Consider the following 24,960-nt stretch of genomic DNA (forward strand, 5'->3'; position numbering starts at 1 on the left):
TGGGTTTTCGATCGCCAAAGAAATTTTTATGAGATAATCGAATTGATGAGACAAATGGACTAGCTACTTTGGAAATGGAGAAAAACGATGGATCGTGGGGTTAATTCTTGCGCAAGTTATGTCGTGATACTCAAGTTGGCTTAAGCTTAGAACGTGGTCCTTTAAGTCAGCCGTGCGGTGGTCTTGCAAAATACAAATGAGAATGTTTGTGGCACATATGAGAATTCATGTCGCAAACGAGAATACAAATGAGAATTCTTGTGGCCGACCGATTGTCACTATCCTGTATTCCAAGATGACATGATCTGAGTACATAGCCTAGGAGTTGGGTATCTTGAATGGTGAGTATGAAAGGGTACCGGTTTGCCTTAAGCCAAGCTTGGAGTGTTAGGAAGGAACGGTATTCTGCAGGGAGTTGCCTAGAACTAACTTTGTTAACTATTATTCTTGAGAACTGAAATTTATCATAAACTCTGTTTGATTACTGGTCCGCTATTTGATATGATTGTATCATTATTGTAATTGTGTATTAGATTGGGAAAAAAGAACAAAGTGTGTGTGAGTTTACATGGCATTCCAAGCTGATCAGAGCCTAAATGTTACATATTTGGTCCGCTAATATATATTTTATTAGTTCATTAATTTGCATTATTTTATAATTTTGTATGATTTTGTGTGTTTTTACATATTTTAAGTTTTTGTATATAAATTGTTGTATATATTATATTTTTATATAATTTATATTATATTATATTATATCAATAATATTATGTAAATAATGAAATAAATAAAAAAAGAAAAAGGAAAACTTGGCTGCGATAAAATTTGACAAGTAATAAGTGTATATATTATGCTATATAATCATATATATTACTATAATAATAAAACAAACAAAAAAATAGACAAAGTCATAAATGGGCGAGTCAAATTTTCCACCCTATCTGTCAATCTATATATATAATATTATATTTGTCTTATTTGCAGGTTGAATGCCTATAAGAAAAGCTTCAACAAACGAGCTCAAAAAAGGGAGGGGACTTCGAGTGGAACTCAAAGAAGAAAGGAAAGAGGGAAATAAAGAAAATGAGAGTGAGAGACTTTAGAATGTATATTTTTCAGAGTGGTAGTTCCATGAGTATGTGGAACTAACTAACTTGCCTTAAGATTAAGATGAAATCCTGATCATGTAATTGGGGCGAGTTGTATTTAATTATGTAGTTTTGATTTAATTTGGATACTTTGTATAACGTTAGAAAATTTGTTTGTACAATAATTTTTTTTTATTATTTAAAATTCATTATACAAATGGTTTTTAGTGTTTGTATAGTAAGATTGTTAGATGAGTCATGCCAAGTAAGACGGGTCGAGCTTCAAAATAGTTTAGTATAATTTAGGGAGATGATCCGTTCTAAATGAAGATAGTTCATACTTTCAGATTTTATTATGCAAAAATTATTGTTACAAAGTAACTAGGGAAGATACATCATAGTATCCAAATAATATTTGGACTACTGCAAAGGACTGCTATTTTATTTTATTTTCTTTATTTTTTATTTTTATTTTTATTTTTTTTATTTTGTCTTTTTAGTAGGTACCCCTTTTCAATTGGAGAGGCCTTGCACTCTCTTTTAATTGGAGAGGTTTTATACCCCTTTTTATTTTATCGCACTTTTATTTATCACAACTTATTTCTTTTTAGGGATAGTTTAACCGTCCGATCTATTGTGCTAGTTGTTTTTTTTTCCTATAGGTTTTAGTTTCTGTCGCAGGTTTCAACTTAAAAAAAAAAAGTGTGAATGAGTGTCTTGTATGCATGGTCGCGGTTCTTGTTTTCCTAAATTGTTGTCATTCAACCCTGAGTTAGAGTGGACACTTAGGAATCTTCACAAACTTAAGCTGACTTTAGTAATGAATGAAGAAGTTGAAGACCAACCCATATCACTGAAGGCGCATTTTATGCCTACTGCACACACTTCACCATCTTGCATCGAACTCCCAACAACCATAGCCACTCATTATGAGATTAAGCCTAGCACCATCCAGATGCTTCCATCTTTTCATGGGCTAAGTAATGAGGATCCTTACAACCACCTGAATGAATTTTTGGAGATATGCTCTATAGTAAAGCTCCAAGACTTCACTGATCATGCCCTTCAATTGAGACTTTTTCCCTTTTCACTCAAGGACAAGGCCAAGCACTAGCTAAACCCCTTGTTCGAAAACACCATCACAACCTGGGAACAAATATGAAAAAAATTATAGAAAATTATTTTCCCATTGGCAAGACCAATCAAATTAGGCAAGCCATCAACAATTTCTCTCAAATTGATAGTAAGTAATCCCATGAGACTTGGGAAAGGTTTCGAGATTTACTTCACCAGTGTCTCCATCACCAGGTGCCTAAGTGGTAACTTGTTCACTTTTTCTACTCTGGTTTGACTGAGCCACATCAGCAAATGGTCGATGCGTCCTGTGGATTGTTCAAAATTCTGGGTGAAAATTCCCTACACCATGCCCCTGCTTCTCATCATGAGAAGCAACCAATCTCTGGTAGTGCAAAGCAAGGAGGCATATATGAGGTTGCTCATAATGTTGATATTACTCAACAAGTTGAAAAACTGTCTCAAAAAATGAACCAACTGTTAGTAATAGAACACATTTCTTCACAACCAGCACAACCTTTATATCAAGATGCTTGTTCAATCTGTTTATATCATGTCTCTGGTGTAAGTGAATGTCTGTCAGCACCTTAACCTTCATATCACTAAAGGCACATTTTACGTCTACTGCACACACTTCACCATCTTGCATCCAACTCCCAACAACCATTGCCAGTCATTATGAGATTCAGCCTAGCACCATTTAGATGTTTCCATCTTTTCATGGGCTTAGTAATGAGGATCCTTACAACCACCTGAATGAATTTTTGGAGATATGCTCTACAGTAAAGCTCTAAAACTTCACTGATGACGCCCTTTGGTTTAGACTTTTTCCCTTTTCACTCAAGGTCAAGGCCAAGCACTAGTTAAATCCCTTGTCTGACAATACCATCACAACCTGGGAACAATGCGAAATTTTTTTCTAGAAAAGTACTTTCCCATTGGTAAGACCAATCAAATTATGTGAGCCATCACCAATTTCTCTCAAATGGAAGGTGAGCAATTCCATGAGACTTGGGAAAGATTTTGAGATATACTTCACCAGTGTTCCCATCATCTGGTGCTTAAGTGGCAACATGTTCACATTTTCTACTCTGGATTGATCGAGCCACATCGAAAAATGGTCGATGTGTCCTGTGGAGGGACTTTTATGACCAAAAAAGGCACAGCAGCTTGGGGATTGTTCAAAATTTTGGGTGAAAATTCTCTACACCATGGCTCTCATGCTTCTCATCATGAGAAGCAACCAATCTCTAGTAGTGCAAAACAAGTAGGCTTATATGAGATTGCTTATAATGTTGATGTTGCTCAACAAGTTGAAAAACTGTCTCAAAAAATAGGCCAACTATTAGTAGTAGGACACATTTTTTCACAGCCAGCACAACCTTCATATCAAGAAACTTCTTCAATCTGTTTTTGTCATGTCCATGGTGTAAATGAATGCCTGTCAGCACCTCAACGCCCCGAGTCAATCCAAGAGCATGTTAACGCCGGTGAAGGATTTTCTAAACCAAGTAATGATCCATTTTCCAACACTTGTAACCCGAGATAGAAAAGTCACCCAAATTTCTCTTGGCACTCACAACCACAAGGAAATTACCAACTTTTACCTTCACTAAGGCAGAATGTCCATAACTTTGCCAATCCACCTCTTTTTCGGCCTATGCAACAAGAATCATACCAATACCCTCCTCCTCTGAGAAATTCATCATTTGAGGAATAAGTGTTGCAAATCTTGCGAGGGGTTGAGGCCATAACTCAACTTGTCCATTCCCATTCCCAATCCATAACAAGCTTGAGACCCAAATTGGGCAAATAGCTAACTCTCTTAATAAAAGGAAAGAAGGAAAATTCTCCAGTCAGCCTATTAATAATCCAAGAGGATAGTATGGAGTTGAAACAACAAATACGAATGGTCAATACCAGGAGCAAGTCTAAGCTATCATGACCCTTAGGAACGGTCTAGAAATTCCAAACCGAACTAAAGAAACCAGAAAAAAAAAAAATAGAGTAGTCAGTCCCAAAATCCAAAAGAGAAGAATAATGAGCCTAAAGAAAATAGTCCTCCTTCGAGTGAGCTTACGGCACCCTTTGTGCCAAAGGCACCATATCCTAGTGTTTAGATGGATCTTCTACTTTCAATAAGAAGAAGGCATCTGCAAAAGCAATGATGGATCTATTTAAACAAGTGAAAATCAACCTCCACCTGTTGGAGGCGATTCAACAAGTACCCTCGTATGCCAAATTTCTCGAGGACTTGTGCACACAAAAGCGTAAAACTAAGACCCATGTAACCAAAAAGATCTTTCTCACTAAACAGGTGAGCTCTATTTTAACCAATAATACTGTCCCTAAGCTTAAGGATCAAGGTGCACCTACCATCTCTTGCATCATTAGTGAACACCTTATTGATAGGGCACTCCTTCACTTACATGCAAGTGTTAATCTTCTCCCTTATTCAGTGTATGAGGAATTTGGGCTTGGTGAGTTGAAGCCCACACCAGTGACTCTGCAGTTAGCCAATCGTCCCCTCGAAGTCCCTTGTGGTATGCTTGAGGATGTCCTAGTTAAGGTCGATATGTTCTACTTTCCAGTTGACTTCCTTGTTCTTGACATGGAATCGCTCGCAACTGATAAGAGACATATCCCAGTCATCTTTGGGTGACCTTTCTTGGCCATGGCCAATCCATGCTGTAACTGTAAAATGTGAGTGACGGAAGTATCATTTCAAAATATGAAATTCAAGATAAATGTGTTTCATGCATTCCAATACCCTTCCAATAATGGTGAATATTGTATAATTGATGTGGTTGATGAGTTGATAGAGGACGTTCTTTTATCTATCCTCCCAACAGACCCTTTAGAGGCATGTCGTACTCATTTCGGGATTGAGAATTTTGACATTGAAGGAATCATTGAGGAGGTCAATGCTTTGCTTGACTTGAACTCTCAACCATGGAAACCCCGATTTGGGCCTTTTTCTACCCTCTATAGTGAGCTTGCAGTACCTTCCATTGTGACCCCACCACAACTTGAATTGAAATCCCTTCCAGCTTTAATTAAATACTCCTTCTTAGGGCCTGTCACGCCCCACTTTTTATTACTCAGATTCTATTACCAAACCATTATTATAGATTGAATTTCAGAGATAACATGCGGAAACTCTTTACAATAATAAGAATACATGAATAAAGATTCTCTCATTTGAATATGATATGAATACAATAGGAGTTATATTAAATAAATTGCCTGTAGGCTTACATCTTTTAAATTAAAAGAAAGGGCTTAACCCTTTTACATCAATGGCATTTCGTCCTCAAATAAAAGGCCCGTGGCTAACAAATAAAGAAGATCCTCGATTTTGAACTACCTTTTAACATATACCTGAAAAAAGATTAACAAAATGGGATGAACATAAAGCCCAATTGGGATCCCAACATGATCCTAAACAATAACAATATACAAATAGCTATGATCATGAATGTTCATCGTTATATCATATACATAAGTGACGATTTATACTGAAAATAAACTTGTACCAATACTCTAATCAAAATCATTCAATTTATTAAGCAACATAAACAATTCCACTTCACTTTCTCATTTCTTGCTTATAATTAACGCGCCACAACTAGTTACTTTAGAATATGTTCACAATACCCGATTACTTCTCATTATTTACACCCAATACAAAATATACATTCACTTCTGATACATTCATCGCCATCCTTGGACCCTATGTCAATCGTCAAGAACACTTTCAATAACTCGTCCAATATGCCTATGTACATACTATAGACACCCCATTTTTGACCTACCTCAAGACTTAGATGTCATTGTTTGTGCACTCGATGATTGTGCTTGTTTTGAGCACCCGAAGTTCTCGGCGGAACGCCTTGTCTTTGAGCCTCTAAACCCTTTTTGCTTTGTGCTTGTTTTTGGGCCAAACCTTGGTGCCTTTTGCCTGGAAGGAGGAGGGGCCTTGTCAGCCACTTTTTCTCTTTGTCGACCACTTGAAGTGGTTGGTCGGCTAGGTGAGGTGGTCGGTCAGCCACTTAAAGTGGCCAACGGCCATTTTTCTCCTTTTTCAGATATTTTCTTTACCAGTTGTGCCAGCTATTGTTCACTGAAGGCCATCTCCATACACGTATATGGAGGGATGAATGTAAGCCTTTGGCTTGATTTTCTATATAATGTGGGGTCTCTCCCCCATTTGCAGAGGTTAGACAATTTTGAGCAAATTTCTCACCCTCACTCTAGAATTCTCTCTCTCGTCTTATTTTGTGCTTGATAGTATGAATTCTCTACACGTTTGCACTAAGACCCTTAACCAAACATCTTCATCTTGGAGCTGAGGTTCTTTGAGGCTTAGTTTGAGCTCCTAAGGCTGGTTTTAGCTCAGAATTGTGACTGATTTTGTGTTGTGCTTGAAGAGGTAAAGGACTTGCCTTGTAGAGTTTGTTTTAATCAATTGATGGGCTATCTTTTTACACTGTTTTGACCTGGTTTTTCAGCTATAAAGAACTCTGTTTTTAAGGTTTAAAAATGGTAGTTTAGGTCTTGGTGGGTTAGGGGGTTGTCTTCCCCTTTTTGCTCTTTGGCTTGTGAAGCCTTTTGTGCCTTTTCTTACCACCTTTAAATCAAACTTTTTGGCCCTTTTAAACATTGAAATCCAGAGTTATTTTAGTGGTAAAAATCAACTCTTGAAGTCCAAAATAGGAGGGGTTAGCCTCCCCTCCTTGTGTCTTGCTTCCATACCTAGTTGCTTCACATATCAACTTGATTTTGTAGCTTATGTTAGCTTAGTTCAAGCATGTTTTAGGATCTATTTTGGCATGTTTCAACTCTATTTTGGGTTGGTTGGAGCACTTGTTGCTTGCTTTTTGTACTTGTAGTGCAATTGTGCTTACTAGTCCAGCATGCTTCCTGATTTAGCCTATTATTCTAGCTTGTGTTAGCTTAACTTTAGCATGTTTTAGCTACCATTTTGGCCTACTTTATCTCTATTTTGGGCTGGTTAAGTTTTTCGAGGCTTGTATTGCATGGCTATAGTGTAATGGTCTTCACTAGCTCATTGTTTTAAGGCTTTAAGAATGAAGTGTTTGAGTTGCTTGCATGTTGTAGCATCATTTTGCATGTGATTTCAGTGCATCATAGCTCTGTCACATGCTCATTCATTTCACTGTTTCATTGCTTTTGAGAGTTGTGCTTTGAGTCTTGTTTGCAAGATAACATGTGAGCATGTTTTTCTAGTGTTTTGTGCCTCAATCTCAGCATGTTTTATCCACTATTTTGACATATTTTAACTTTGTCTAGAGTTGGTTTGGCCCTTTGAGGCTTGTATTGCATGCCTATGGTGTTGTGATCTTCATTAGCTTAATGCTTTAGGCTCTTAAGCATGTCTTGCATGTTTTGCTTGCATGATTTAGTGTCATTTTGCATCTCATTTCAGCACTGAAATATCTGCAACCTCCCTCATTTCTTCACTTTTTCATTTTCTTTGAGGTTGGTTAGCCTTAAGGTTGTGTTTAAGCTTGAGATTGAGACTTGTGCTTAATGGTTTTAATCCTCTTTTGAGGGTTTCTACTAACCAACGGCATGATCTTTCTCATGTCTTCAGTCATCCTTTGGTTGACCCCTCTCTCATTAGAGGACACTCACCTTAGACTTAATCGGTTAAAGGACTAAGCGATAATGTAAAATGTGTAAACAAAATTTAACAAGTAAAACATGAACAAGATAAGCATATTGTGTTGCATTGCATGTGTTTAGATCAGACGTTAATCCAAACACAAAGAAAATGAGACGTTTCATACTCAAAGTGATGAAACATGCCATTTTTCTTGGTCACGTTCACCCTTGATCATGCATGATAGGATGGTGGTTGTTTTGGTCTTGTTTGTGCATTCATTAAGCTTGTACAAGCTTGGTTTTCTAGCCATCATGCATTGAAAATGCTTGATTGGTGGCTTGAGAGCCAAGAACTACACTTCTTTGAGCTTAAAAAGTGATAAGAAGGGTAGCAGTGCACACATTTCTTGAAAATACATTGCTTTGCCTCTGTTTGCACTCTATTGCAGCAAAAGTAGAAGTTCAGAAAAGGAGGTGGCCGACTAGCCGCTTAAAGTAGCCGACCGGCCAGTTGAGGTGGCCGACAGCCACTTTTTGTGGTTGACTAGCCACCAGTCAATTTTTGTGCAATTGTGTTCCTGTGTTGGAGCAGAGGCAATCTGGAAGTTGGTACAGTTTTCAGAGATCAAACGAGTGCAAACAGAGGCATCCGATGGCAAGGCAAAGGAATTTTCGGGTGGAGCAATTGAGCATGCATGCGTCCCTCACCTTCGAGGCCATTTACTTGCTTTGTTTAAATTGCTTTAGTTAGTTAGCATAACTAATTATTCAATTCAAGTGTTGTAATTAATAAGTTCAATTTGGTTTGTAATATCTTAGCTAGCTTAGAATAATTAGTTAATTTATTTCAATTGTGTTGTAATAATTAGCTAGAATAGTTAATTAAGTTTTGGTTTGTAAATAATTAGTGCAGCTAGTTAACTTATTCATTTGGACCCTCCTTCGTGAAGGCATAGTGTTGTAATAAGTGTGCATGCGTGCGTGTATGTCTTCCAACCCCACGTCTTTCTCCCTTTTATTTAACCGCTTTCGATGGTTAGTTTAGGGACACTTTCAATTAGCATACCTTATGCTCGCATGTTTGCATCATTCATTTGTCTTGCATGCACCGAGGCTTGGCGTATCATTCAAACTGCATTGCAATTTCAATACTTATTTCAATACGTGTTTCAAAGCATGTTATCAAATTGTTGCATTCATATGCTATCTTAGTAGTCGAGCCTATTAATTTCATGTTGCATGTGTTGCATTATGCATCTTAACATAGCTACGATCATGCATTATTTCTAGCTAGCTTTTGTTTTGGCTTGGAGTACATTGTAAGTTTTACGCTTTAGCATGCTTGCATGAGTGTGAGTGTTGCCATGTTTCGCATGCTTGCCATGAGGCTATGTGCTTAAATGATTAACTGCATGAATACCTGCGGATGAAGGTTTTGTTGCTTGAATTGGAACAATTCGATAAATGTGAATTTTAAACCCACTTTGCGAAGTGGCAAATCATGCTTTAAGCCCACTTGAGGGTAGCAAATTCAAACCATTTTTGAAAACAAACATGAGTTGATTTGTTCCAATTCTTGCGACTTAGTCTATATTTGATTGTGTGTGCATCATATAGTAAAGTTAGCTAAATGATCAGGAAAAGAACACATGTGTTTATAAAACAACATATCATGCTTAGTAGAGGCTGATCACCTGATTGGGTGAGCGGGGGTGCTCATTTTAGGACCTTCACCTCTCATACCCAAGTTCCCGAGCCGAGGCAACTTTGGTGATGACGGACATGTGGCCTTTGGCACGAGTCAGGGTTTCCTAAATTCCAAAAATAAAGTATTTAGGTGGCTACTCTGTAATCTGGAAAAGTAGTCCAGTTTTGGTATTATTTGATTCAAAATCTGATTTTCCAAAATGATTTGCCATATTGGACTCTTTGGTGTTTATCAGTCTCACATTGCACTTTGTGAGATTAGATTCAGAACCGTAACAGGAGTCTGAACTGTAGGACATTTGAGCTCTCCGAAAGGGGGTACGAAGAAAGTCGAGCTACACATACATATACGTCTTAGCATGAATACGAAAACAATACATATACAGTGATCACTACACTATCACATAAAACAACCCGGCCTCACCCAACCATAACCATCACCTACTCATGAAATACAAGGATACACCGAGACAAAATGAGAAATGAATCAATGCTCTACCTGTCTTAAGCACGTTAAGCCAAGGATTCAACTTTCCATGACGAAATGCCAATTTACCAGACACAGGCTAGAAGGTAATGGTACCTCTACCAATTTACCAAACACCGATTAGAAGGTAATGATACCTCTGCCAAGTTCTCCAGACACTAGTTGGAAGGTATTGGCACCTCTCATTCTAAGCGTGGCCAATTTTCCAAGCGCTAGCTGGAAGGTAATGGTACCTCTCATTCTCAGCGTGTGAACATTACCGACCATCTCAACATACTAGAATACATAATAACACAAGTGTACTACATACACAATATTATTCAACACAACAATGTCATCTTCCATCAATGACCAAGAACAAAACTTCTAAGCATATGTATTAAATACACGTAAGACAACAATCCAATTCTCACGAGACCTTAAGTCCAATAACAACAATAATACGTAAAGGTTTCAAAATTCAACCTCAAGTTCGTTATTAATTTACGAAGGGTTATGATCTCATTTTCTTTCCAAAAACAAAATTCATTTTTAAAAAATTCATTCTCTTCATTTAATTAAAAACCATATCCTTGATGCTAAAGCCATAACCCAACCCCACTCAACATCATTAATCCAAACAATTCCAATACCATGGTTACTTCTCCCTTTTAGATATTAACACAAGTATGCAACCCATATTAACAAAATAAAAAAGATTATTCAACATCCTCCCTTTTAAATCCATTAAGTCAATAATATTAAATTAGGGATTTCCTTCCTCTCAACATAAACATGTTAAACTACTTCCCAATTAACCCAAACAACAACCAACTTAACAACTTCAATTACAAATATCAAACCATAGATCCCTTTTCATGACTTTCAGAGAAATCCATAATGAATATGGTTTTTATGCAATAAAATCCACCACATGTCTATCTATAGACGAGGTATTGAAAAGGAGCAAAGAAATCCCTACCTCAACTCCGGAAGATGAGAAAGCCCAAAAGCCCCAAAATTTCCAACGTCGATGAAAACACAAACTACTTGGATCAAAAGGAAGCCCTTGACAAGATCTATAATCTTTCTCAATGGACCAAGGTGAAAAGATAACTCCAGGTGAGTAGATCTAAAGATCTAAGCAAAAAAGTTTGAGTTTAGAGAGAGATAAGAGAAACTCATGATGTAGAGATAGAAAAGAGAAGGAAAATGAAATGAACACACGTTTGGAGCCTATTTATAGTAACAAAGTACTAATAGAATAATAGCCCCAAAGTCAATGAAAAGAATAAATCAAAACCCCCAAAAGTAGGGCCCAAAACTGAACCAAAAAACTGAAAATAACTCACAGTGGTCGACCCCCAAGACAGTGGTGTCGACCCTCAAGAAGAAATGCTGAGACACTAATGTTTGCAGTAGACAAGGGTTGACCCTAGGGACCCGTGGTATCAACCTTATAAACTAGTAGAATACCCAGAACACAGCAGCAAACAAGGATCGATCCCAGAACCCGTGGTATTGATCCCAAAAACTAGTAAAGACACCAAAAGTAAGGCAGCAAGGTGGTGTCAACCCCAGGATCCCATGGTGTCGACACCAAAATAGAATTTCTAAGTTCCTAAAGCACTTTTCGATGAAATCAAGTGCGAACGAACAACCCTAACAAGTCCAAATCAAATTGTACTCCCCCAAAACCAAGATATAATAACTCCAAAGACTCCCAAAATGAAAATAAAGTAATTAAATACACTCTCTAATAGTTTAAAGGACACAAGTGCTACAGGGTCTAAAGACACTCTTCTTGTGATCATTGCATCTAACCTGTCTAATCAGTAAGGGTGTTGTTGCCTTCTAGATGTGCTCAAGAAGCATAAGAGTGCCATAAGGTGGTCCATGGCTGATTTGAAGGGGATTGACCCTTCTTTTGCATGCACCACATTAATCTTGAAGAGAATGCCAAACGTTCATGGAAAATGCAATGGAGATTAAATCCCAATATGAAAGAGGTAGTAAAGAAGGAAGTGGTGAAAATGCTAGATGCGGGTATCATTTACCCCATCTCTGATAGCAAGTGGTTGAGTTCTACATAGGTTGCTATTGGGTGGCGATCTGTATTGATTATAGAAAACTCAACTCCATGACTAGGAATGATCACTTTCCATTGCCCTTTATTGATCAAATTTTAGAGCAGTTAGCTGGTCAAGATTTTTATTGTTTCCTAGATGTCTATTCAAGATATAATCAAGTGCCTATCTTTCCAAATGATCAAGAGAAAATAACATTCGCTTGTCTTTCAGTACATTTGCATATTGACATATGCCATTTGGATTCTGTAATGCACCAACGACCTTTCAAAGGTGCATCGTGGCTGTTTTTTCCGACATGATAGAAACGTTTTTGAGGTCTTCATGGAAGACTTCTCAGTTTTTGGCCTATCGTTTGAGGAGTGTCTTCAAAATTTAACCAAGGTTGTTAAGCATTGAATGAAGACCAATCTTGGTCTAAGTTAGGAAAAGAGGCATTTTATGGTTCAAGAAGGCATTGTGTTAGGTCACATCATGTCTAAGCATGCAATAGAGGTTGACTAAGCAAAAGTTAACCTAATTTATGGCCTTTTCCCACCTACTTCTATGTGCCAAATACGCTCATTTCTAGGACACGCGATTTTCTACCGCAGATTCATCAAGGATTTCAGTAAGATTTCATGTCCTTTGTGCAATATTTTAGTTAAGGACACCTCCTTTGTCTTTCATGAAGCATGTCTGGTGGCATTTGAAAAATTACGAGCTTCCCTTTCTATCGCTCCAATCATGTAGTCACCTAACTGGTCCTTACCATTTGAGATCATGTGCGATGCATCTAACTATGCAATTGATGCAGTTTTAAGCCAAAGAGTGAATAAAAAGTCTTATGTCATTTACTATGCTAGCAAGACTCTTAACGATTCTCAATTGAACTATACCACCTCTAAGAAAGAAATGTTAGCTATAGATTTTTGCCTTAACACAAATTCCGGTCATATCTACTTGGTTCTAAAGTGATAGTCTTCCTTGATCATGCTACTTTACGGCACTTACTTTCCAAGAAAGAGACTAAACTGAGGTTAGGTCGATTCTTTTGCTACAACAATTTGATCTTGAAATTCAGGACAAGGGCTCCGAGAATGTCATAGCATACCACCTTTCTTGCATTCTAGTTGATCATACTAGTGACCCACTAGCTTTGTAGGACTCATTCCCTAACGAGCAATTTCTAGCAGGAACACAAGTAAAACCTCTATGGTTTGCCCATATAGTGAATTACCTGGCCATTAATCAAATCCCTTCCCATTGGTCCAAGCAAGACAAGGACCGTTTCTTTGCCCAGGTTAATTCTATTTTTGGGAGGATCATGAATTGTTCAAGTGTTGCCCGAATCAAGTGATTCAATGGTGTGTCACGACCCAAACCCACCCCTAGAGGTTTAAATCATGACTAGCTAGTAATCATGAGATTACCTATGGCCTCAACAGAAATTTCAAAATAATAATTAATTAAATGGGGCCTGAAATGGAAGCAAAACATAAAATTTGTTCTTTGAGCTATGCTTACATGACATGATTAGAAACATATACCATACATCTCAGAAACATATCACAATATGTACATACATTTAAATAGTTACAACATTCGTTTGAATATACAAAACTCAAGATCAAACATATGACATAACAAACTTGACAAAACCATAGCTTCGCAAGCTTGGCCAAAACAAAATCTAAGGCCTTGACACAGAGGCATATCTTGGGTGGCTTTACAAAAGGGTTGACTCCAAAGCAGTCCTTAATGCTGAACTTCCTGATGCTCACCTACACACACACACACACACACACGCACACATATAACAGAGTGAGCTGGAAGCCCAATGAGTAATCTCTAAGTAAAGGGGTTAAATAAATGAGTTCCATAACTTATCAAAACAATATAATGTACATAACATAATTAAAGCATGTTTTAGAAACATATAGGGTAATACTAGGGATACCAAATGAATTGTGGACCCCACACCCATATGAGACATTTGGTAGAAAATTTGAGGCCTATAGCATTTTCCAAACATATAATAACAAATGTGGTTCATCAAACCTTCTTTGAACCTTTCATAGCTTAGCACATTTCGTAGTACATTTCCAAAAGCCTTCTTAACACATGATGGACTACCATACAAAACGTTCACGGCGGAATGAAGCATTCAGAATGCCCTCTTTGGATGGCTTCATATGAAATGCACATATTGGACAACATCATACAGATACCCATATAGGACGACTTCTTATAGAACATCCTTATTAAACGACTTATGCAGAACGTCGACTTGAGATGACTTCATACAAAACATCCACATTGGATTAGCTTATAGGGAACGCCCACTTTGGACGACTTTCTTTGAAACATCTATAACGGGTAAATATCATACAGAATAATCACAATCGAAATTATGTGGAACAATCATTAAAGATCGGCATCATATATAACGTTTACAATGGATTAATAACTTATACAAAATGTCCAAGACGAGTCATAGACAAAACAATATTCATTGAAGATCAAAGTACATTTTCAAAGTTAATATAATAACTGATCAAAAGCAAATTCATTCATCCGTTAACAAATCTCATTTTTGGAAAACTTATCATATCGTACACAATTCAGAGTTTCACAGCATATCTCATCATTCAGTGGAACACTTATTCAAAAATTTATCATATCATAATGATAACGGAAATTCATAGCGTATCTTATCATTTCAAAACATACTTATATTATCGTTATCACATAATCGAAACATAGATTTCTTAAACATCATTAACATAATCATTTCAAAGCCATTTATACAAAAATATCTTTATAGAGACATTACTCACCTTGACTAATTTGATGTTCTTGCTCAACGCTCCATCCTACACATTCACATAACCATACATATTGTAACACATTGTTCAAATCGAATGATTCTTTCTTCTCTTTTCTAATTCAATTACTCATGTTGTTTTCTTAGTTATTAGTTCCCAAATGAATGAAATTCATGCCTAGATATGCTTAGAATAAGATGTGGATGAAAATATGAACACAAAGCAATTTTCAAAAATGTGTTGAATTAAGCCTAACCGCCAGAGCAGACCCTTAGTCGCTCAAGTGGATTGTGCAGCCTATAAAAGTACTGGATGGTCCTTAAGTGCGCTCAAGCATAATGTTAACTACTTAAGCGATCTATGAAGACTGTACATGTACTCAAAGCTCGCAATGTTCACTCGAGCGGTCTGTAAAATTCATGAGTTTCAAAACTGAAAGTTTGAACTTCCAAACACCAATTCAAAACTTAGGGTCATGCATGGCTTGCCCAAGAACATGGAAATACTTTAGAAATCACAAATACGTGACCCCTTTAAAAATCATTTGCTCAAAACTCATCAATTTACAAAATTGAGCTCAAAAGCTCTATACATGAAAGATTTTCAAACTTCTTCCTCTTACACTCTTCAAAATATGAACTTGACTCACAAATTCATGAAGTAAAACCTTCAAAGCATTAGAACTCAAAGACGTATGTGCAAATTAGCTTCTAATTCAACATGTACAATAGAATTCAAACTCAAAATGGCAAAACATCACAAAATCATGCATACATGTTGTATTACTTCAATTGACATCATCTTTGAGCCAAATCCTTACCAATTATTCATAAACAAATACAAATTCTTCTTAATTACATGAGCTAGATGAATTATCTCTATGAATTAAGGGTTAATTCCTTACCTAGAGCCTTGAATTAGCTAAATTTTTGCAAAAATTTAAGCTTTTTCTTTCAATTCTTCAAAATCAAGCCCTTATCTCTCTCTCTAGAATGAGAGCTCACTCTCTCTCTATAAAGTCCCTCCAGCAAAATTGATGAGAATGAGCTCAAAGTCTCATAAAACATATATAAATACATGTAGATTAGCTTAATTACTAATTAGATCATTATGCTAATTAATCAAGGTTAAGGCTAATTAAACAAACATTAATTTACCAAACTGAATCAATTTTTAGTCTAACTTCCCTAAATGTTCTAAAAATTCCAATTAGTCTATTCAACTTGTCAATTTCAGTTTCTAAAATCATCTAACCCTTCAATTTCAAATTCTGAACAGAAATCATAGCAGATAGTTTTCAAATCTAACAGATATACACAATCTAATCATAAGACACGTAACATGACTTAAAAATCACACACAATTAAATAAATATAATTATGATATGCATGTTGGGGTTGTCACATAGTGTGTTCCTGAGAGTGAAATCCATAGCATTCTTACCTTTTGTCACTCTCAAGCATGTAGTGGCCACTTTAGTAGGCAAAAGACGGTTACCAAGGTTTTACAAAGCGAGTTTTATTAGCCAACCATTTTTAAAGATGCCCATATTTTTTGTCAAGCTTGTATGCAATGTCAGCAAATGGGTTCCATTTCCCATCGAGATATGATGCCAATGTCTCACTTAGCATTTCTCATGTTCACATCTACTCGTTTCACATGCATTTGCGTTCAATTATATTCGAACCCTCTTGCATGAGGGAAAACGTGTTATAATAGTATATGTCTTCCAATCCCTATTTCTTTCTCTATTTTATTTACCCGCTTATAATGGTAGCATAGAACATCATGTTTACTTAGAATTTATCATCTTCGCATCTACACGTCTCACATGAATTAGGGTTCGAACACTCGAACATTTATTCGGACCCTGTTACATGAGGGAAAATATGTAATACTGGTGTTTACTTAGCATTTCTCATATTCATATCTACTCATCTCACATGCATTAGGGAATCTCTATTTCTTTCTCCCTTTTATTTACCTGCTTATTTGGACCCTCTTGCATGAGAGCAAATATATAATAATGGTGTATGTCTTCCAATCCCCATTTCTTTCTTCCAGTGTTCGAACCCTAATGCATGTGAGACGAGTAGATGCGAACATGAGAAATGCTAAGTAAACATAATGTTCTATGCTACCATTAGAAGCGAGTAAATAAAAGGGGCAAAGAAATAAGACGAGTAGATGCGAACATGAGAAATGCTAAGTAAACATGATGTTCTATGCTAACATTATAGGCGGGTAAATAAAAAGTAGAAAGAAATAGGGATTGGAAGACATACACCATTATTACTGTGGGAGCCGAATTTTAAAGGAGGCATACTTTAATAGACAAGTATTGCCCGACTCTATCCAAAACCATCAGGATGCCGAATATAAAGGGTAGATGGGCTGAATAGGTACTGAGCTATGGAGCCGAGTAAATATGAACATAATGAGCGAAAAGTGGACCTGGCCCCGAGGCCCAAGGAAAGAGTATAAATAATGGAATAGCAGACTGAGAAATGGAGGTGATAATTGTGGTGTTCAACTTAGAATACAAGTAATCTAGAACGGGAGACTGACTTTTCCGTCGGAGTGCTAATTTCGGCACCCTCGACTGGAGTGTTTATTTCCTTTCAGGTGCCTATCGGTGGATCACGAGCGTCTCCCAGGATCAGAAGAGTATTTCCTAAAACCACTTCCCCACAATTGGCGTCGTCTGTGGGAATACTCAAGCACATCCATGGTGGACGCGACGGAGGACCCTCCAATAGTCGCTGATGACACCACATAGATAGACGACTTCACTCCAACAAACACGCACGGACCGGAGCCTAACCCGGTAAGACGTGCTTTGAACTTCGGTTCACCCTCGACTCCAAAACATGAGGCAATGTAGGCGATCATAGATCAGGCAAAGCAAAACGAGCAGTGGTTGGAGAACATGATCGCGGAGAACATGATCGCTTAGAACGAGCGTCTCCGTCAGGATTTGGCACAGGAGATGGCAAAGTCCAAACAAGCCAGGCGCCAAGGCCCGGAGCGACCTTTGAAAACAGGTGGTCGACGACCTCGAGCTCGGCAACAAGACACTGATAGCGACTTCGACTCACTATCTCCGGAGCCCAAAAAGAAAGGACGACCTACAACATCTAGCTCCTCTGAAGAGAGCCCACGCGTAAGGCATAAGCGCAGAAGAAACGGCTCAGATGATGAGGACCAGCATGATCATTTTATGCGACGGATCGCAAGGAAAATCTTGCCCAAAAAGTTTAAAGCTCCGTGATTTACTCTCTATGATGGCAAGTCAGACCCCATTGATCATATCCGCCACTACAAGCAAGCTATGACATTGCATGCAGATGACGAAGCCCTCATGTGCCGAATATTCCCCAGCAGTTTGGTACCATTGGCTTTCAGGTGGTATTACAAACTGGAGCCGGCTTCGATCAAAACCTTCCACCAATTACAGAAGTCTTTCAGGGCCAGATTCTTCACAAATGAGGTCCAGCCGAAACAAGCCAACTCTCTCTGGGCAATGCAAATCCTGCCAGGAAAGACGCTAAGAGCATATTCGGCACGATATTGGGAATGATTTAATCTTGTAGATGATGCTTGCAATGACTCCATGGCCATCACCGCCTTCAAAATGGGACTACACCCAGATAGTGCCCTCCGCAGTTCCTTGACTAGAAGACCCCCTAAAATAGTCTGGGGGTTGATGAAGAAAGTAGAAGAATACTGCAAAGTAGAAGATGACGCTTTATGGGTTAAAGCCGGACACAGTACAACCAAAATGGCCCCCCCTAAGAATGCCCAGCCAATAAGTTCCGTACCTCCTCAGAGCCATGAACCACGCCAGCGGACTAAACGAGATAAGAAACGAGATTCTCACCGACCAACCAATCAGTGCCCACACCGAACAAAGCGCCCCGACAAGAAATATAAGGAGCTGTCAGATTCAATCAGCTCGGTTATGTCCCAAATCTAACATCTTTCATTTTTTAAATGGCCATCCAAAATGGTGGGACCTCCCGACACGAGAAGACGGGACAGACGGTGTGAATATCACAAAGATCACGATCATGATACGGATAGCTGCTATGCTCTGAAAGACCACCTTAAGGAATTGGTGCAAGGTGGTCGGCTTCAGCAACACGTACGAAAGAACGCAATCAAAACTGTTGCCCTTCGGCAGGATTCGCCTCCGCTCAGCATCATTCATATGATATACGACCTTCCAACGCCACTTGTCCTACACGCAATTCAAGCCCCCCAGAAGCAACGCACACCACCGAAGTAGTACCATGAAGCTTCGAGTATTATCTTCAACGATTCTGATAGCGATCCATTGGTCATTGAGCTACACATAAATCGATTCGTCGTTGAATGCGTCTTCATAGACCAAGGAAGCACTTCGGAGGTTATGTATTATGAAACCTTCGTCAAACTCGGTTTCAATCAATTAGACCTGTCTCTGGCTCCCCATCCATTGTTTGGCTTCAACGCGAATCTAGAGTATCCGTTGGGGAAGATCACACAACCCATTCGAGCCGGCTCCCAAACGATGGATGTAGAATTTTTGGTCATCAAACTCCCATCGTCGTATAACATCATCATGGGGTGAACTTGCTTGCATGCTATCCAAGCCGTGCCTAGCACCTAGCATCAGCTGCTGCGCTTTCCTACCCAATATGGTATTGAGCAAATCCGTGGTTCCCGGCACTCCGCACCAGCATTCTGTCCCTCTCCCAAAATACCGAATCGAAACATCCTTGACTAACACGGTCATCATCGAATGGATTCCATATCGGCTCAGAAACACGTTACGGCCTTAGAACTCGGGAATTGTCATTAAACTCGACTTGTGGGGAATGATCTCAGTTCTAAAATGATTCTCCATGTACATATTCCTCCTTTGTAAATGCAAGGATTCTTGTTGGGTAGATATAATCCCATCCTCTACAAATTCTAATTAAAAAGGGCATTCTGACCAAAAAGCCCCCTCGGCGCATGACACCGTTGGGCCGATAAAGCCTCTGGATTCGGAGCGCCCTTCGTGGATATCACGATTGGCCAAGTAAAGCCTCCGGATTCGGAGCCCCCTCGGCGCATGACGCCGTTAGGTCGATAAAGCCTCTGGATTCGGAGTGCCCTTAGTGGATATCACGATTGGCTAAGTAAAGCCTCCAAATTCGGAGCCCCCTCGGCGCATGACACCGTTGGGCCGATAAAGCCTCCGGATTCGGAGCACCCTTCGTGGATATCACGATTGGCCAAGTAAAGCCTCCGGATTCGGAGCCCCCTCGGCGCATGATGCCGTTAGGCCGATAAAGCCTCTCGATTCGGAGCGCCCTTCGTGGATATCGCGATTGGCCAAGTAAAGCCTCCGAATTCGGAGCCCCCTTGGCGTATGACGCCGTTGGGCCGATAAAGCCTCCGGATTTAGAGCGCCCTTCATGGATATCACGATTGGCCAAGTAAAGCCTTCGGATTCAGAGTCCCCTCGGCACATGAGGCCGTTGGGCCGATAAAGCCTCCAAATTCGGAGCCCCCTCGGCGCGTCACGCCGTTGGGCCAATAAAGTCTTTGGATTCAGAGCGCCCTTCGTGGATATCACGATTGGCCAAGTAAAGCCTCCGAATTCTGTGCCCCCTCGGCGCATGACGCCGTTAGGCCGATAAAGCCTCTGGATTTGGAGCGCCCTTCATGGATATCACGATTGGCCAAGTAAAGTCTCTGAATTCGGAGCCCCCTCGACACATGATGCCGTTGGGCCGATAAAGCCTCTGGATTCGGAGCGCCCTTCGTGGATATCACGATTGGCCAAGTAAAGCCTCCGGATTCGGAGCCCCCTCGGCGCATGACGCCATTGGGCCGATAAAGCCTCTGGATTCAGAGCCCCCTCGGCGCGTCACACTGTTGGGCCAATAAAATCTCCGAATACGGAGCGCCCTTCATGGATATCACGATTGGCCAAGTAACGCCTCCGGATTCGGAGCCCCCTCGACACATGACGCCGTTGGGCCGATAAAGCCTCCAGATTTGGAGCCTCCTCGGCGCGTCACGCCGTTGGGCCAATAAAGTCTCCAGATTCGGAGTGCCCTTCGTGGATATCACGATTGGCCAATTAAAGCCTCCGGATTCGGAAGCCCCCTCGGCGCGTCATGCCGTTGGGCCAATAAAGTCTCCGGATTCGGAGCGCCCTCGGCGTATAATGCTGTTGGGTAAATAAAGCTTCCAAAAGCCGAATAATATTCCGAATTCGGAGCACCCTCAGTGCACATCAGAGTAGGGAAATGTAACTCAAGCTGGCACAACGGCATAAACGAAACAAAACGTGCCAACACTCGAAATAAGATGCTTGACAAAAATTCACAATAAAATACAAACTTTTAAAATAAAACATTTTATTCGATTAAACAATAATTACAAAAATGCAATTCGCGTTCGAGCATTACAAAGTCTACTTTCATACAGCGTCACCTTCATCCTAACCCTTCTCAAATTTCGAAGGCGAAAGTGGGGAAGTGGTCGTGAAGGTACATCGGCAGCACTGGATCGACGCCCGCTGCCCAGAGAGCGTCCGTAGCTCGAAATTCTTCGATCTAACCGTGCTTGAACCCACAATGTTCACATCGGCGCGACAATCATCCTCAAGGTCGAGAGCCTTGACAGCATAGACAATGTCAAGGCCAAGATTCAGGACAAGAAAGGAATTCCCCACAAAAACAGTAAAATTCAACGATTGTAGTGCTACGTCGGCCTCTTCCTTCCTTCGAGGTAATCTGCTTCGACGACTTGGAGGTCGACGTTCTTCCTGTTCTTTGAACGCCCCACCCCTCGCACGGGTGGGTTCCTTGCTGCGATTCATTGCAGTGTCAAGCTCAGCCAAGGTTCGAGCCCCTCTTTTGCTGTTGAAGAAAATTCCATTTGACATTCACATTTGTCTGCCCCATGCAACAAAGTTGTTTTAAAGCAAGTCTGAACACATTAAGTGAAATTACTAGGGCGAACAGTCCGAGGAAATCTATTTTTAATCCTTGCGGTGACCCCGAAGCAATGTCATTAATACTGAACTCCAAAAGACGGATGTCGATAGATGTTGGCCATAGCCATGCCATGTACTAATTTTTGGCTTTTTTGAGTTAAAATGAACTAATTATGGCAATTAAAGATGGGATGACAGTTTCCGGATTCGAAGCCCCTAGAGCATGGCCCATTTGGGCCAATTAAGCCTCCGAATTCGGAGCCTCATCGGCGCATCACGCCGACCGATACAAGTCTCTGAATTAGAAGCCTAATCGGTGGAGCGATCATGACAAGCCAGGATGTAACCGTTCGAAACTAAATGACTACTTGAGCCAGACAATATTTACACAATGAAAACATATGCAAACACGTGCCTGCCAAATGTAGATTATAATGAAACATTTAAAATAGGACATTTTATTCAATCAGGCAAAAATTACACAATTACATAGTATTTTTATACGGCGCCGTCCTCATCCTCACTCTTCTCGACTTCAAAAGCAAAAAATGAAAAATGATTACATTGGTAGAGTGGCAGCGCCGAATCAATTCCCGACGCCCGGAGAGCTTCCGTGGCTTGAGATGCCCTGATCCAACCGTGCTTAAAGCCACGATTCTCACATCGGCAAACTTCTTCAGCGAGCTTCTCTTTGGTCTTCTGAATTCCGACCAATCAGCCGTCATGAAAGCCCTTTTCATAGCCATATTTCTCGCAGTCTCGATCGCAAACATGCTCGTCGTATTACGATCGGCGATCGCATTACTAATTAGCTTTTGAGTAACCCTCTCTACGACAACCGGGTTGGGGGGGACGACTGATTGGGGCGACGCAGGCTTGTTTTTCCTCAGCTCGTGCTCGGCCTTTTCGGCGCGAGCTTCTAACTTCTGAATGCGTTTGTCTCTCTGTTCTATGTCCCAATGAGCGGCGCGGAGATACATACCGATCTCATAAGCCGTGTAAAGTCCCCTCACCACCCCGTGAACGCCTTCATGACACTTCAAAGTCCGGATGGCCTACCATTGACTGTTGAACTTTGGGCGGAAAAATCTGTCGAGCAAACTCGACTGCCACATTTGGGTCTCGAATGATGGAATCCGCCTCCGTTATCGGTCTGTTACCCACGAAGACTACAAAACTCAATGGGTGAGGAGTTGCGTCAGATTCCCTTCCAGGATGAGATTGAAGAGACTTATGTTGTGGCTGACTATCCCTCCTAGGTGATCTACTTCGACGTCGAGGAGATTGGTGTCTCTCCCAACCCCTCGATGTCCTATCACCCGTGCGTGACGGTTCACCGCTTCGATTCATGGCACCTCCTAGCTCAGCTAGCGTCTTCGCTTGACCTCTGCTGTTTTAGAAAAGCTTATTTGACATTCGCACTTGTTTCGTCTTCCTCAAAGAACGGGACTGAGATGCTCATTTAGTACGTAAATAGGACCCTTGTTCACGAAATACACGCCCATTTATTCCCTACAAGGGTAGCATCTCTGAGGCTACCTCATTAATAATGAAGTGTCAATAGCCCATCTTGTACCGTTCTGTACCAGTCCTAATTGCCCCAATCGCCAACAGAACCAAGCCCCAATCGCCCCATCAACCGCTGATATACGGCGTTCTCGGTTCATTAACCATCTGGGGCAAGGGCAGATTCATTAATCTATACGGCTTGAGTACCCCAGCCGTTCCATGAATCAATTTATCTGAGCACTAGTCTTGAATTTATTTGTTTCTGACTAAATCAGATCAATATATACGGCTTGAGTGCCCCAGCCGTTGCACGAATCGATTCTTATGTGCAAAATTTATTACGTTTTATTCAGCATTCTACTTTTGTGAACCAGCTGGGGCAAGGGTAGATTCATCAATCTATACGGCTCGAGTGCCCCAGCCATTCCACGAATCGATTTATTTGAGCACTAGTCTTGAATTCATTTGTTTCTGACTAAATCAGATCAATGTATATGGCTCGAGTGCCCCAACCGTTCCACGAATCGATTCTTACGTGCAAAAATTTATTATGTTTTATTCGGCATTCTACGTTCGTGAACCAGTTGGGGCAAGGACAGATTCATCAATATATACGGCTCGAGTGCCACAGCCGGTCCACGAATCGATTTATCTGAGCACTAGTCTTGAATTCATTTTGTTTCTGACTAAATCAGATCCCTAATTTTAATCGGCCGTTAAGTCTGCCGTCTCATGCATGCTTGACATTTTGTTCTAACTGCTGACTCTCCTAACTATACGCTCATATAACACACAATACGAAAAATAACTTGAGAGCACATAAAACTTTCATTCATAAACTGGGCGTTGGCAGCGAACATTTTACATGTGAAAATCCAAAAAATGTACATTGAATATACTTAATAAAACTAGAATGTCTCCCAGATCAATCCTCGGGATCAGACTCAAGTGGCTCAACGTCCACTTGCTCGTATGGAATTGGCACGGCCGATGTAGCTCCAACGGCAGCAAGGGCTTTGAGTTGTCCATGTTTGAATCCCCGATTTTCGAATTTGGGGACTTCGTCTACGTATTCCTTGAAGGCGGTGCTCTTCCCAGCCTCAAGCACCATAGAAACTTCAGATTCGGCTTTTTTCTTGGCCGCCTTCAACTCCTTTAACTCAGCCTCTGCCTTGGCAAGCGCCTCATTGGCTAACTCGAGCGATTCCTCACTCGCGTTCGCCCTATCCTTGGCTTCGGATCTGAGGTGGTAGCAGTCTGAGCCCTTTCCATTTCCGCTTCAGCTCGCGCATGTTCCATAGCGGCCCTCATTGCCTCGAACTCGGTCCTGCTCCTTTCACCTTCAGCTTCAGACTTTAAGCGGCCAATTCTTTCGACGGCATCATGCTGCCGATGGCCTAGTTCGACTATCCTTCCAGCCGTCTGCAAAACAAATCAGGATCATCACATCAAGCAATATAGTGTGCAAACCAAATAAAAACGAGCAGAAAAGAGAATATCGTATACATACCAGAAGGGCAGACTGGGCAGCAAACGCTATAAGCTCCAAATCTGGCTCTTCTTGAAAGGTGGACTTATCAGCCGGCAGTGAAACTGAGGTGGCCAAGCTCAACGCTAC

General features: G+C 40.3%; 1 protein-coding gene across 1 annotated transcript; it reads left to right on the forward strand.

The window, feature by feature from the left end:
• The first annotated feature begins 4,329 nt into the window (after positions 1 to 4,329).
• Positions 4,330 to 4,824, forward strand: LOC145823907 (uncharacterized). Its single transcript, XM_082923463.1, has one exon. It carries the CDS (start codon positions 4,330 to 4,332, stop codon positions 4,822 to 4,824), a length of 495 nt encoding a protein of 164 aa, XP_082779589.1.
• Positions 4,825 to 24,960: the final 20,136 nt, after the last annotated feature.

Source organism: Camellia sinensis, chromosome 4 (assembly GCF_055761805.1).
Source record: "Camellia sinensis isolate YWXY chromosome 4, ASM5576180v1, whole genome shotgun sequence".
NCBI lineage: Eukaryota > Viridiplantae > Streptophyta > Magnoliopsida > Ericales > Theaceae > Camellia > Camellia sinensis.